At 36.2% G+C, this 15,135-nt stretch overlaps 1 protein-coding gene and 1 pseudogene across 1 annotated transcript; both read right to left on the bottom strand.

Annotated features, from left to right (window-relative positions):
* Positions 1-1,587: 1,587 nt before the first annotated feature.
* Positions 1,588-2,223, bottom strand: LOC144654140 (5-hydroxytryptamine receptor 1B-like; annotated as a pseudogene).
* A 10,821-nt stretch (positions 2,224-13,044) lies between these two features.
* LOC144654395 (histamine H2 receptor-like) lies at positions 13,045-14,047 on the bottom strand. Its single transcript, XM_078514537.1, has one exon. It carries the CDS (start codon positions 13,987-13,989, stop codon positions 13,045-13,047), a length of 945 nt encoding a protein of 314 aa, XP_078370663.1. The 5' UTR covers positions 13,990-14,047.
* Positions 14,048-15,135: the final 1,088 nt, after the last annotated feature.

Here is a 15,135-nt window from a genome sequence, read left to right as displayed (position 1 = left end):
GGAAAGCCGTCTAGTGAACGACTGATTTTTTTCGAAACAGGAGAGGAAATGCAAGCGTGGGTAAGAAACTAGAAAAGAATCCGTTCTGCATTCTAGCTAGCTAGTTTTAGTGTTGCCCTGGCCAAGCTAGGAACGAAAAAAGACAGTAAAGCAAACAACCATATTTTGAATGCTCCGATGAAGGGTTCAGTAATGTTCATAAGCCAGCTTTCAAATTCGTTGTAAGCCCATTAAGTAAGAGATAAATACCGAGAACGGAGGCATTAATCCATATACATCCCGAGGGCCTACGGTCCTCGGGATGTATATGGATTAATACCGATCAGTTTCTAGTCTAATACTGACTTATTTTATGATATTATTCACGAGGGATCATTATATAAAGCCCGTTTCCAGCAGGACAAAAGCTGTCTAATTAGTGATATTTCGGCTCCGACCGTAAACAACATAGTTTTTCTTTTGTTTTATTGTTGCCATCGTGCGGCCTTCTCAGAACGGCCTGATCGTGCGCTTTACACGGTTTCGCGACTCATTGTGACTTGTCAAGCTTATTTGAATAAGACAAGACTGTTTTGATGTTTTGATTATTTGTTTTGCTCTGTGTGATGTTCGCAAGAAGCGGGTTAAGGCTGGTTCTCATATAATCGCCCCGATCGTCTCTGTCGCCTCTGTCGCTTCAAAACGTTTGCTTGCTCCAATCGCCTCAGACTTTGCAAACGACAGAAGCGACAGAGACGAACGGGGCGATCATATGAGAACCAGCCTTTAGTGTGTTTTGTACAGCGTCCATAACGTACGAATAAAAACCTCCAGAGAAACGGCAAGGACATTTTACGACGAGTTGAACCAACGACAGGAAGATGGTCACTGTGACCTAAGCTTCTCAGCGGAACCGAATTCCAGATAAGTTGTTAGCAAACGTTTAGGAATGCCATGTTTTCACGAATGAGACGCGCGTTGTTGTATTCAAACAGAATAATCGAGCAGAAGAAATTTTAACCTTAGACAGGCAATATGCAGCTTCAAATTCAACTGAGCTTAGCAAATTGGTTATGTCGATTCTGTTTTTTCCTGAATTTGATATTTCCAAAATGAATTTAGAAACAGAAGAAAGCGTTTTAATTTTAAAAGACTAAAAATTTTAGGAAGAGTTAAACCTAAGAAATGTTTGGGCTGCCTATATGGCTTAAATTGTTTTGTATTTGGTTGCTTTAAAAACTGTCGGTATTGTTGGAAATGTAAAGGGGCTTGATTTGGTCAGGAAAAAATAAGACGTAGTCTAAACTATTTTATGAGACGTTTAACAAATTATACAGAAACACCCCACGTTTGAGGTATTTATTTGTATAAATCCCTGAAACGAGGGATTTATACAGATAAATCCCTCAGTAATAATCATAAATTCAATTCATAAGCCCCGCTCTTCCCTGCTACATTATCAAGCCCTCCCGGACTATCAGTTAGTTGATATTCAACAGGATTGTAAGTTAAATAAAGGTTGTTGAATAACAAAAGAAAATGTGTCAATCATGAAATAACGTCCAAGTAATTCCTCGTCATAAGGTATAAATAAATGAATTAGTAGATCTATTTATAAAGTGGGACTATAAATACCTCCTTTTTCTTCTTTTTTATTGCGCAGATCGTCAGAAAACACACAACAGCGCCAAAGATGAGAAAGAAAGCAACGAACGACGTGACCAACTGCTTTCCTTGCTTGAAGATCTCCTCTCTGTATTCAGGGACGCTAGCATCACCAAGATCAATATCGACGATAGGGATTGAGGACAACATCACCGTCACAAAACTGATGAACCAAATAAGGAGAGCACAGATCACAGCCTTCTTGTTCGTCTTCTAGCCGAGGTACCTCAGGCTAAAAGAAATGGCCAGGTACATATTTGTCATCATGACGAGCATTGAAGCAAGGTTCAGCGCCGTGAAGAGTCGGTGCAAGATGGTGGTAATGATTGCCAAAGTCTTACCTCGGACCCAAGTGGCCTCGGATACAGCGGAGATCATGAAAAACGGCAAGTTAATGACTGCGTTTAACAGATCCACCAAGGCAAGATAAGCGACGAGAATATTCGGAACTGTTCTTAAAGATTTAAATCGAGCAATGACCGCCAGAATGAAACCATTGCCCAGCGCAGAAGCTGAGGTTAGAATGGCCGTTAATACGGCCATAATAACTTTGGTAAAAATTGGTTTTGCTGGATGCATTTTTTTCTTCTTGAAAGCCGTGAAGGAAATGTCTTGTTGTGTCACTGACAACCACAGCCTGTGGTCACGTGACTTTTTCATGCTTTAACTGAAGAAAACGATCATCCGTCCTCTTAAGAGTTTTCTCGTAGGAGCATTAACCTGGTCACAGCAGATCGGAGCCTTAAAATCGCGCAAAAAAGCAAAACTCGATTTACAGCTGAAAAGACTTGTCTTAAATGATCCAAATTAACATATCGGATAAGTTGTAGTTTTCAAAACTAGTTTTCTTTTATGTTTCGAAACCAGTGATGTGTTTGGTATAAGTTGCTTTTTGTATCGGTTGCAACTCTATTAGTAAAAGCGAAATTTTATTGTTATTTTTGAACAAGAGAGCTCCCTAGGTTTGTAATAAATTAAATATTTCACCCCTAAAAAAATCAAATTTTTAAGGTTTCAATGTATTAAAAAGTTGCGTTAGTATGAACGTCCTATAAAGGAAACACATAGTTTAACATATTTTGTAAGTGTGTCGTAGATTTGTGTTGATGCCTGTCGGCCAATCAGCGAAAAGTGTTTGCACTTGAAAAATCAATTACAAAGCAGTTTGTTTTGGTCTCTTTATTTCTTTGTACTACCAGAATTTCTAATCTACATTTCATAATCTGTAAAACGGAGCTTCTCATTTAACACATCGCAGTGAAGGAAGCATATTGTATTCCAAACTCCAAACTAGAGCGCCCGAAAATTGACTAATTAATCGGGCGTGGCCGATTTATAGTTTACCCTTTGGGCGTCCTAGACGATAGTCTCCTGTCGGTTAAAAATGACGGGGATAGCCTGGGCCAATCGGTTTCATTTCAGTTTTGACAGCAAATCGTTGTAGGAACACTGGGTCGACTTTTGGGCTAATCTGCAATCTGGTTCTCTTCTTTGCTTCGGCGGGAGGACAGAGAAAAAAGCTTAAGGGGTAAAGTACTAATAATCACCATTGTGAAACTGTAGTTGCTTTGACAAGTTGAAGCTATTTTTGTAAATAAAAGGGGTAACGTCATTCATTTCACGCAATGTTTTTGTGGGAAACTTTGAAACTAGACGCTTTGCTGGTTTCTACAAATAGCAGTGTGATCTGGCGGTACATTTTTTTGAGGCGGACTCCTCTTTAAAACTATTTTTTATATATTTAGCAAGAAGTATGTCGATTTTCATTTCCGCACAGTTGGGCGTCAAAGTCGCCTGTCACAAAGAGTAGAATGTTTGCACAACATGGTTTGGATATATTTTAGATTTGACTAGTGACGTTAGTAAGACACTTCTCAAGACGTCAGCAAAACATTGGCAATGTACAGTATTGGTGTGAACTTGAATGGAATTTTTTACGAGATCAGTAAAGCTATCGAATGAACAGATGACTTGAAAATGAAAACTTCATAAAATTATAATTAAATACCAATTGAATTTTAGATGAGAAATTCCGGAAGTGACATCTGTGTTCAAAATAGGAATTTTTGTACAACTTAAAGTTCCGAAAAAAAAGACCACATGTTTTGTAAAAATCACAGACAAACATGATCAGGAAAACAAAACAGGCCAATGGGTTTTATTCACGAAAATACAACTTTCTTAAGAAAGAGTTTGTAAACAAGACAATGGAATCGAATTACATTTCACACGAAATTTGCATACATTTGAACTTGCAAAAAAGAAGTATCTCTGCCGAGACATAATAGCGAGACCTTACATTAATAATTATTGTATTCCGATCTGATTGTTATTTTTTATGCATTAACTATTTGAAAGTGGTTCTCATCGATGAAAACAAAACGGTTTTCTATTCACCGCTTGAAGTATTTATAGACGTGAAAACATTCGCTTAATCAAATTACATTCTGCACGAAATATTTTGTATCCATTTGTCCCGAAACTTTGAGGAAATTGAAATCTTTGTGGACAGTACTGCATAAAAGCAGTTCAACTCTATTTTGACTCATTTTGACGAAATTCAGGATTTTCAAAGACTGCCAGTAAACGGCTGTATCTTGTCTGTCTCTAACGATTTTGCTACGGTTTCGAACGAGCTAATTTTTCAACATGATATCATGGTAGCGGGCAGAAGTCGGTTCGTTCTGAATTTTTCAATACGGTATACAAGTTACAGGTCAATATACAGACCCTCTGTACAGTAAAAAACGTTTTGGGAACAAACCATTGTGAACTTATTTTCTATGTTGATCAGTAAAAATCCTTAGTACGACATGGGGTTTGTTGTCAAGTTCGTTAGTACGTTAATACTGCAAGGTGTATAACCTCAGAGAATTATTATCAAGTGTGTTTTGTTTTATTAGCGGTTTATACTCTAAGGTCTTGGTATGGGAGATCAAAATTAAGGCAAATTTCTGTTATTATCTGATTGCTTGGCACAGATTAGTACGATACTGAATTGGTTAGGAAATGTAAACAAACATTAAATTGAATGAGAGTAGAAAGGGAGGGACAGGTGGGGATGAAAGGCTAAGGAGATGGAAAGGGAAGGAGAATTAAAATCCATGCTTGGTTATATCACGCAACCTTTGACTTCTGTTGTTTTCTCACAAGAACAAAACTTAAGGTGGGGTTCTACCTGAATTTGAATGGAACTTTAAGAGATTTAAAGAAGGGATTGAAGAAAAGAATGGAAACACCTCCAAACAGTTGACCCCCTCGCAAGAGCACTCCGGGTTGTCAGGAGACTGTTTGGTGTCCGTCCACCAATTTTTAACTTCAAATTCAAATTTTAAAATCACATTAAATCTCCAATATTTCTTATTTGTCTAAATTTTACTAATCCTTTGAGAAAAACTATCGCCTCCCAGACATCCCCCAAAATCGTCCAAAAATTAACAAAATACTGCAAAACAAATATATATGGGATAAGTAAAGCTTTTTTGGATTCCTTGAAGCGCGGCTGAAATGGTTTTCAGTGTTTTCCAGCCCTTATACTTTGGGTCAGTACTACTATTCTTCACCAGTTGCTATTACAGTAATGGTATGAAACAAATACCTAATCATTGGTCAATAAGTTGTGATCATTTTCTTGACAATAGTAGTTACCTGATTAGGAGTTGTATACTGTTCCATTAAAGTGTAAGGGCTGGAAAATACTGAAATGCGTCAGCCACCTAAAGCGTTGGAAAAATTGGTCTTCAGGTAAAAACCCCGCCTTTATTAAGTATTGCGAAAAGGCTGCACTTTGCTAAGTGTTACAAATTTATATTTTCTAGACGTCTAGTTCAATCGTTTATTTGTATTGTGCGAAATATATTTTTATAAATTGAGACCATTATGTCATTAAGTAATAATGCAATCTTGAAAACATTCCAGATTTTCATTATTAAATAGAAACACGAAAAATTCAAATTTGGGAAAACAAGCCTGTCAAAATGACGTTGCCATGGTGATTTCAAGTTACTGGCACAATAACTAATCCTACCAAATTATTGCGAGATAAATTTTAGATAAACGCCCAAAGTTTGGCAGCGTTTGGTTGAATCTTGAAAAAGTTATAAGCGTCCAAAGTCAGCGCGGGCCTCAAAAGCCCCCCCCCCCCCGGCCTGAATAGGTTTGAGTGACTGTTTTTCCAGTGATTTTTACTGTACTGTACCCTGCCTTTCAAGTCAAAACAGATAGCTAATTATTAAGCGCCCGATTTGAAGCTTCTCAAGCTTCTCAAGCTTCTTGTTATACGACAAAGGCTATGAAAAGGATGATTTTACTGCCGGAAAAAAATTGACGTCTTTTGTTTCCAATCAATTGAAAGAAAGTTTCAGTTTACTACAACGTACAACCATTATACACCATTATAAAGATGAGACGACAAAACGATTTACTTGTTACACGACTGAGCTAAAACATAAATTTTCGTTAAAAAGGCGTGTCAGTGATGAAACGATGTCTTAAAGCACACGTAATCGCCAGAACAGATAACAAACTATAAATTTCCCGCACATTTGGCTTGCTAGTGGCATGCTTACAGAGCTTAGGGATATTTAAACTTCAAATTGCACCTTTACTCCCACCATTCTTCGGTTTTGGTGATCTACATCTAAATTCTGCTGGCTCTTTTTAAACAGTCCGGGTCGAGGGTGAGAAGAATAAATGATTTGATCACCGATTACAAGCGACAATTGTCCGTCATGTATATGTATTGATTTAAACGATCGCAACCATGGAATACTTTATAACATGTATATGAGGAAGATTGTTTCATGTTAAAATTAAATTGACTGTTAAGCCAACCAATCTGTTGGGTATCGCTGTAACTGATTTTTGTCTCAAATTCAGAGATATTTTTTAAAACAAGTTTACACGAAAGTACGATAAAACAATAATTGCTATTTGCCAAAGGATTTAATAGTGTTAATTTTTTGCTCCGTTAAAAAAAGAGCTGGCCTGGCCATTCCCACGCCAAGTTGTCAATCAACCATCAAAGCGTCTACAGCTGACAAATAACCTGCGCTTTTCTAAGAAAAATACTGAGAAAATGCGTTTCATTTCTTCTGACAATATTATGTTAAACATTAACAAGTTATATCTTGTTTTATCTCATATTTGTATATGTAATTTTTAGTTTATATTTTGTAAGATATAAGTTTGCGAGACCTGTCTGAAAACCACATACTGATGAGCGGAGATTCATACCAAAATAAAACGGGTTCCCACTATCAGTCACTTTTTCCAAATGCTTATTCAGTTCTGTTCGTTTTATTTTTGTGGGGGCGTTTATTGGTGCCCCACGTTTTATCACTTAGAGATAATTTATTCAATTAAAACTTCCGTATTGAGTTCTAGCGCTCTCAAGCCTTCAGAGTATCCTATTTAAGCGAAGTTCGCATCAGGGGTGTTTTTTTTTCTAGGAACTTGCATCGATATGATAATTGTTATAATTATTATTTTGGTTTCATAACAATTTGAAGCATGGTCAGTTTGCTGAACGCTTGACTGCCATAAATGAAAAAAAAGTACAAATTTGCATTTTGCGACCGAAGGTGTGAAATGTGCGAAGTACTATCATGCCTCTTCATAACTCATTGTTTAAACCTGAGACTGCAGATTTTAATATACTGAAATATATATTAAATTATACTGAAATAATATAATATTCACCACAATATTTACTACACTAGCGTTAACGAACTTTTTTTTACCAATTGAACATCTCATTACAACGACAAAAGCCACTGGTTGACCATGATGTTTACAAAAGGAATCGAACACAATCAGTCGATAAAATTCGAAATTTATTACTAATATAGATTCATTATTTCTCCTTATTTGTCAGGATTAGAATTGCTGACAAAACAATTTGCAATGTTCCGCATGAATATCATACATCGATATTTAACTTCGCGAACTAAATAGCGCGAAATTTTTGTGCGAAAATATTAAGCCTGGTTTTCACTAGCGACGCAAGCACAAGCGCAAGGATAACAGCTCTTATTTCTCCTTGAAAAAGGCTTCGACTCAAGCAAAAGCACAAGTGCATTGCATTTGGATGTTTGTGCTTGTGCTTGTGGCAAGCACAAGCACAAGGATCAAAATTTGTCCTTTTTGCGTGATCGCGCTTGTGCTTGCGTCGCTAGTGAAAACCAGGCTTTACTGTATCACATTATAGATTACATCTGCTGAAAAATACAGTTATGAGATCTAAATAGGTTTTTACTCTTGCATATCGATACGAATTTATTCATTTTGATAGTTTCAATATTACTGACTCAAATGAAAGTTTTCACTTGGGGAAAATCTCTTAACTGGGTAGCACAACGCTTTCCTCAATTTGACGCATGCAGGTGTACAATGTACTTTATTGTTACTTATTTTCGCGGGAACTTAATTTCGCGAAAATGGAACGTACATATATCGCGGGACTTAAATTTCGCGTTTTGGCCAAAAAATACGATTAAAGGAACTAAATTTCGCGAAAATTGTCAAAATACTGGTCTAAATTAACAATCAGTAAGTCTTAAAATTGGCACAACTGATTTTAATTTTCCACAGCAATAGTTTCCAATGACACTGAACAAAACCATATAACAAAACGAAACTTAAAACAGTTTGACATGTTCCTTTGCAACAAAGTAGAGCTAGATTGACGACTGAACCAAGATAATTATGTATTAAACTGGCGGCAATGTTGTTTATAAACAACTTTAATACCCTTCTTTATAATTCGTTACCATTAATTAAAATTAATCGTAACGAATTATATAAAGGGGTATTAAAGTTCGCGTCTTTATTTTCGCCAGAACGTCTTTTTGCGGGTCTTAAATTTCGCGATTTTTTAAAAAATATGAAAAACGCGAAAATTAAGGCCCACGAAATTAAGTAACAGTAAGGTAACCTTTTTGCATACAGTACATCTTACCAATTTTAAGTTTGAGAATTGATTGTCCTTTTAAGGTTAAAGCCACTAACAATATATTATTTACCCAGAATTACAGGTTTGCAAGATTCAGAGTAAACATTTTAAATAGTCATTCAATTCTAAAACGGTTTTTTAAATGCTTTCAAGTTTTCTCTGCATTTATGCTGCTGAAACTCGACAAAAACTAACATTCATTACCAACAGCCTTGAAAAAAATATCCAGTAGAAAGCTGAGCAAACGTGAAAGACGGTTACAAAATAAACCCGCAGAGGCAAAGTCATTTTAAGTCAACACAGACTTTCAAATTAGCAATTTGTGGTGCTGTTGAGCAAATACGCTAGGCCATCTGTCAAACTCATTATTCAAACAAAACACCATTAAGCTTTTAAAAATTTAAATGCTCACTGAGCCCAAACACTCTAATTGTTTATTTAAAAAGACTTGAAGCCTTTTCTATCTACGAAGTTATGTTCTTTGAGCTTTCAATAGCAGGAAATGACCCCAACGTTTAAAATTTATTATTTTAAGAAAACACTTACTCGGTTGTCAGTGAACACCGTTTATGCCGATGCAATTCATAATTACTTAACAATAAAGCTTCTGTCTTTTGAAGTTGTACTTCTAACCATCTTTCTTAGGATAAATTCACTATATTTAAAATGCAATGTATTGCCGTCGTGAAACTTTTCTGAAGTTTCCGTACTTTCTTTCGGCAAATGTGGTTCACTGAGCGATTCCGATGTTTCTTTGCTCGTCTTTGAAGCAACTTTCTTGGTGTAGTTGTCAGTAGTTTTACGCTTAATAAACGGAAGTTTCACAGAGTCACTAACAAACATTTCTGCAAACTTCCCAGCTTTTTTCCTTTTCGAAGGCCTCGCGTAAGGATCTCTAAAAACAAGAGGCGTGTATTTGTGAGCTTCAATTTTTGGTAACTTAAGGCCATAGTTCGCTTCGTGAAAAATGTCAAAATTGTACGGCACCTCATGAACAGTTACCAGATTGTCAGCGAAGCAAACTTTAGCTTTGTTTAAGTCCGTTTTACCCGCGTTTCTGCGTTTAGAATCACTAGAAGCTCGGCGAGATTTTGACTTCATCGCGACGTCTCGATGTGCCCAGTTAGTTAACGTCTCGGAAGTCAAAATCGTGACATTTCAGTTTGTTGTCAGTTGCACCTAACCTGAGCAACCGTTTTCACAGCGAACCAGCAGTCATCTTTGGATTCCATTTTTGGGCATTACACGGAGTAAGAAAAACCATCACTTCATCACAAGGAATGTCTATTTGCCAACAATCCCTGAGTTCATAGCAGAGCAAATTTGCTCGTATATATAGGCAGCACAACAAACACTTAGTTTATGAACTCTTCAAATCCTTTCTGCCTTTATCACCTGGAAAAATAGTGTAAGCAGATAGATATTTTCACAACTTCCAAAACGGCTGCCACCCTCTTGGGAAGAACCCAATTGTTCACTTTATGATCACAAAATGAATTGTAAACATCTTTGGTTGTGGCTTTGTTCTTTTGTGGAAGACGTCTTACAAAAGTCAACTTTGTTAATCCTTCTTTGAAAGAAGTACTACTCTTTTTGTCCATTTCATTTGTTTCACCCAGGATTTTTTTCTTTTGCTGTTTCGAAGGGCAACAGTTTGATATGTCACGATTTTTTAAAATTCGGCTTATTTACCCTTGTAAACTTGCAGTTGATAATCAACTAATTGCGAACTTTTAAGGGCGCGCGAAAGGCCACGTGAATAGACCGATTTGATCACCACACACTACAGAATGTAAATAATCTTAACGAAAAATACTTGTATAGTTTGTTTATTGTCACGACTCAAAGCACAATTTAATAGACCTCTAAAAAGGAAGCCTTTAATCTCTCTAACAATAAAGTAATTAAAATGTCCTTGACTAGTGTTTGCTAATTTCAGTGTTTTGCAAACAATATATAGACCAAGTTTTTTTGACGATTTCATTAAATTTCAAATGCTAAGAGAAGCGGGTTATTTTGTTTAGCATACAGTGAAATCCCTAAAAGTCCCAAAATGTTGAGAGTCCTACAACCGTTTTTTTATTTAAACATTTCAACGGCTTGACTATCCCTAAATGTACAGGTTTAGATAATGCCTTCAGAAAGCACAACCTTTACAATAGCAAATATTAATCTGTGTCCACACAAGCTACGATGGGTGTGTGTGAATGGGGGGGGGGGGGGGGAAGTGGGGATAAGGGGGTGTTAAGGATGGTGTGGTGAATAAAGATACGTAAATCCACTGATTCGTGCTACTTCTTGGCCCAATTTGTCCACCCGCAACTATTTTTGGTCAAATATTGATCTGCGTTACTTGCCTTTTTCAAAAAGTTTCTTGATATTGCTTGGTCATACCGAGGTTACGCTACAATGTTTTGCAAAACATCAATAATGCAACACACCTTGGAAAAAAATGTACGGAGAAAACAAAATCGAACAATGTACCTTTTAGTGAAAGTGTGAGACCTCATGGAAATGAATTCATGCAATTTATTGGCAATTCTACCAGTTTTTGACACTTGTGCTTCGAGGCAGTACGACGGCGCTTTTGAAGTGTTTCAGTGTTTGGCAAACGTCGCTTAGTGCCTACGAGTCTAGGCATAAATAGATTGTGCTCGGCAACTTTTGAGCAACTTTTAGCGTTTTGAGCAACATTTTGTAGTACCAGCAACCTAAGGCAACTTTTGCCTTCCTTGGCAACTTTTGAGCAACAAATCGATATAAAACCGATCCAAATCATAAAAGGTCGTTTCATTTCGAAGGATTTTTATCTTTTTTATCTTTTTTTTATTTTTTATTTTTTATCTATTATTGAAGTTATGTTGAGTTTAAAGAGTATATTGATTACAACAAAGTAATTATATTTCTCATATAACAATGGCTTTTTTAACCCCTTTTAATGATTGTAAGAATATTTTAATGAAAATGTTTAAATGGCAACAAACAAACAAACAAACAAACAAACAAACAAACAAACAAACAAACACGTTTTGAGTATTTATCTAAAACAAAACTGTGGTATTATTGGGCCATAAAACAGGCAGATGCGAACAGCAACACAACAGTTTAATCAAGCGAGTAATAGAACATTACATGGTCGACCACGAGGTCGCAACAACGTCCGCAAAGGCTACTGGGAAATATTGTTACATAACAGATTACACCACGAAAACGACTCTAGACTCTAGAGAGCAAGCAACTTTTCTAAATTATGGTGGCAAATTTTTGATATTTGAGCAACTTTAGAGCAACTTTTAGACATGTTTTTAGGTATATTGTGAAGCAACTTTTCCTGAATTTACTAGCATAATCTATTCATGCCTACCTACGACCACTTTATAGGCGTCCTAAGGATGGCAAGAGGTAGTAAAGAGGTTGAAAATAAGAATCTTTTCCAGAACTAAAAAATTATTTGATATAGTGAACCAGATGGCGAAACGACCTTTTGTCGTAGAGTGGCGGGTATTTTCGCCTGTTGTTTACGGAATAAGTGTATTTACTAAAAGATATATACTTCAAATATTTAAACGAGAACGTTAATTTATATCAATAAATTTAAAACGACCAAAGATGAGCCTTAATTATGTCATATCACAAGGTGAATAAAAGCCTTGTCTAATAACAAGGTGTCCAATAACGAATTTCAAATTCCAATACCGTGCTCATAATTGGATTCCTTATAACAAATTATTCATTATTTATGTATTTTTATATACATTTCCCAAAAAGGGCTTTCTCTTTGACTTCTACCTTACAGAGATGATAAATAGTTTATAGGTTTCTATTTGTCTATTTTTCTTCAACCTCGAATTGTGTTATTGATACGATAAGTTAGAAATAAGACTTTCTGTCTTCTAATTCGTCGAAAGTCGGCATGTAATCATACCCGTGATTAAAAGCGGACTCTAACTTCGCCGAAGTTTAATTTTGTTTAATTTGTGCATAATTACAGAACGAAATTTGCTCTACACAACGATAAGCAATATAACTACGGCCAATAATCAAGTCCTGTTCACCAAGATATAATGTACATACAATGGACATATGGTGTCTGGTCACGAGCTATTCTTACCAAAATGTGCCCAGTAGAGTTACGGTATTTTGTTTTAGAATACGCTACTAGACTCTACGCATAACATTGAAAAACGTAAAGAAGTATAGTGGCGAGGACGCTTAAAGAAAAACAAAACGACTTGTCAGGTTTTCTTCTTACTCTGTGATTTAGATATACACTATGTTAAAATTGATAGAAATTATGAATTAAATGGCAAAAGCGTTAGACGGCCTATTTAATGATGTCCATGCATTCTGCCCTATGTGCTTTTTGTAAGAGACTGGCAAAATCGATTGAGTTAATGACTTATCGTCCTACAAAGACGTTTAGACGCGCCCTTGGACAAATTTTTTAATTAGTTATCACAAGTCAGAACTTTTTTGTAAGCTTGTCTGAAGCGTTTTTGTGTCAGACCGTAGATCATAGGATTAATAGCGGCATTTGCCGCACCAGTAAAGGACAAAATGAGGTAAACTTGACGTTTCAGCGTGTATTCTCCTTGAAGTATGCCCAGAAATTCGATGGTAAAACCAGGGATCCAACAAATCAGGAACGCCACCAATACAGCAAAGAGAATTTTAGTGATTTTGGCTTCTTCCGCAAAGGATTTCTGGATGTTCTCGTGAAGAGTGGAGTCTGCAATTTGTGCGAAATGATTGCGAACTTTACGGAATACTTTGTAATAGCTGAAAAACACTACTGGAAAAGTCACGGCGATAAAAACAGAGTAAGGACCGATGAGACGAGCTTGTTCCTTTTTGCTTTCGCCTTTACAGGGGAAGCAGGCCATAATACCAGGATGGAAGCAAAATTTCTGCCAAACATATGGAATAATAAACACTCCAGAGAAAATCCCACAAACCACAATAGATAATAGGACGTTGTTTTTTGTGTATATCCTCTGATAAATGTTCACAGATCTAACCATTTTGACGTAACGATTAACCGCTATGAGCGTCATATTTAGAAGCGAAAAGCTTGCAAAATAATATGTTAAGCTGCCTTGTGTCTGACAGATTGTATCACCAAAAGGCCATCTTCCCAAAATCCCTACTACCAAAGCCAAACTGACACAAAGTAGGGTCGACAGCAAGTCTGAAATTGCTAATGCCACGATGTAGTAATTCTGGATTGTCCGTAGGGCGCGGAATCTGTAAATTGCTGCACAGAGCAACATGTTTCCGATCAATGCTACTGTTACGACCATTGAAGCTGAGGTGAATTCAACAGCAATTAACCATGTTTCTCTGTTCTTTAAATCCTCTTCGATGCTTTTTTTCCTTCCCAGTGCATTATCCATTTTGTAATTGAAAGATAAATGGGTATTTGCTTCTCTTCTCTCATTCAGATTACAGAAGTGAATTTTACCTTTTAACTCGTCTTCTGTATCGCAGACCTCAATTTATTGCATAATTAAAAGTCTTAGACTAGTGCATTTAAAACATTGCGGTATCCTTGGCGATTAATTTGCAGAGGGTGAAGTCGTAAATGACGTTTTAAAAATTAATGTACGCCAAACAGTCGCGCAGTTTAAGGCACCCCATGAATCAAGTGAAAACACTTTGGGTTATGGAGTGACGTGTCTAAAAAAATGGAAAACATATCGGCTGTATTTTGCATTTAAGGAAACCTCTATTTTACAGTTAAACGTTCTTCCTTAAGACAAAGTCTCCTTGACCAATCGTCATTACTAATTTATAAGTAATTTAATTGCTTTTTTTTCACAGGCAAAGGTAAATAATTATTTTATTCCGCCGCCACTGTTTTATAAAGTTAAGAAGACATCGTGGAAAATTTGTCGCAAAATGTTTTTGTACGGCGATTCAAGTCAGTCAAAGAAATAACGACAAAATAATAATTACGAGACGCACTCGAATACAGACTTATCTTGTGATAAAATGAGAAACGGTGTGTCGTTTAATTGATCTATCCGCTGAAGTTTAATTTTACTTACTTGGCAGGGGAGAAAATTTATTTAAATTGACCAAAGATTATTTTCTATAAGCCGACAGTTTTAATTTGTAGAAACACCTGGTTAGTCTGATAGTTGTAGTAATTATTTACACATTAAGTACGCCCTTTTATCTAAGAAGACGCCAGAAATAGCTTTCATTTTAATACAACAATTTAAACTCTGCATGATGGTCCCTTGTACTGTGCTAGGAAAACTTCTGTAGCTTCCGGTTTCTTAGAAGCTTAAAGGAACTATGTCACAGATTTTGGCTAAATTGAGGCATTGGAAATGACCTTCAAATTCGTTGAAATAAAAAAATAACCTCATAAAATAGTTAAGGAACATTTCAATAACATACCAAATACAAAATAAGGTACGGATGGTCAAAAGCGGCGAGAGATTGAAACGGATTGCGATAACGGGTTTTGAAATATTGTTGGGCTGAACAGTTTTCAAAGTTGATCTTGTTTGCATGTAACTTTAAATTATAAT

This window comes from Oculina patagonica, chromosome 5, assembly GCF_052425735.1.
Source record: "Oculina patagonica isolate OP01 chromosome 5, crgOcupat, whole genome shotgun sequence".
In the NCBI taxonomy this organism is placed as follows: domain Eukaryota; kingdom Metazoa; phylum Cnidaria; class Anthozoa; order Scleractinia; family Oculinidae; genus Oculina; species Oculina patagonica.
Note: the sequence above shows the minus strand (reverse complement) of the source record. Positions and strands in the feature narration are given on the sequence as shown.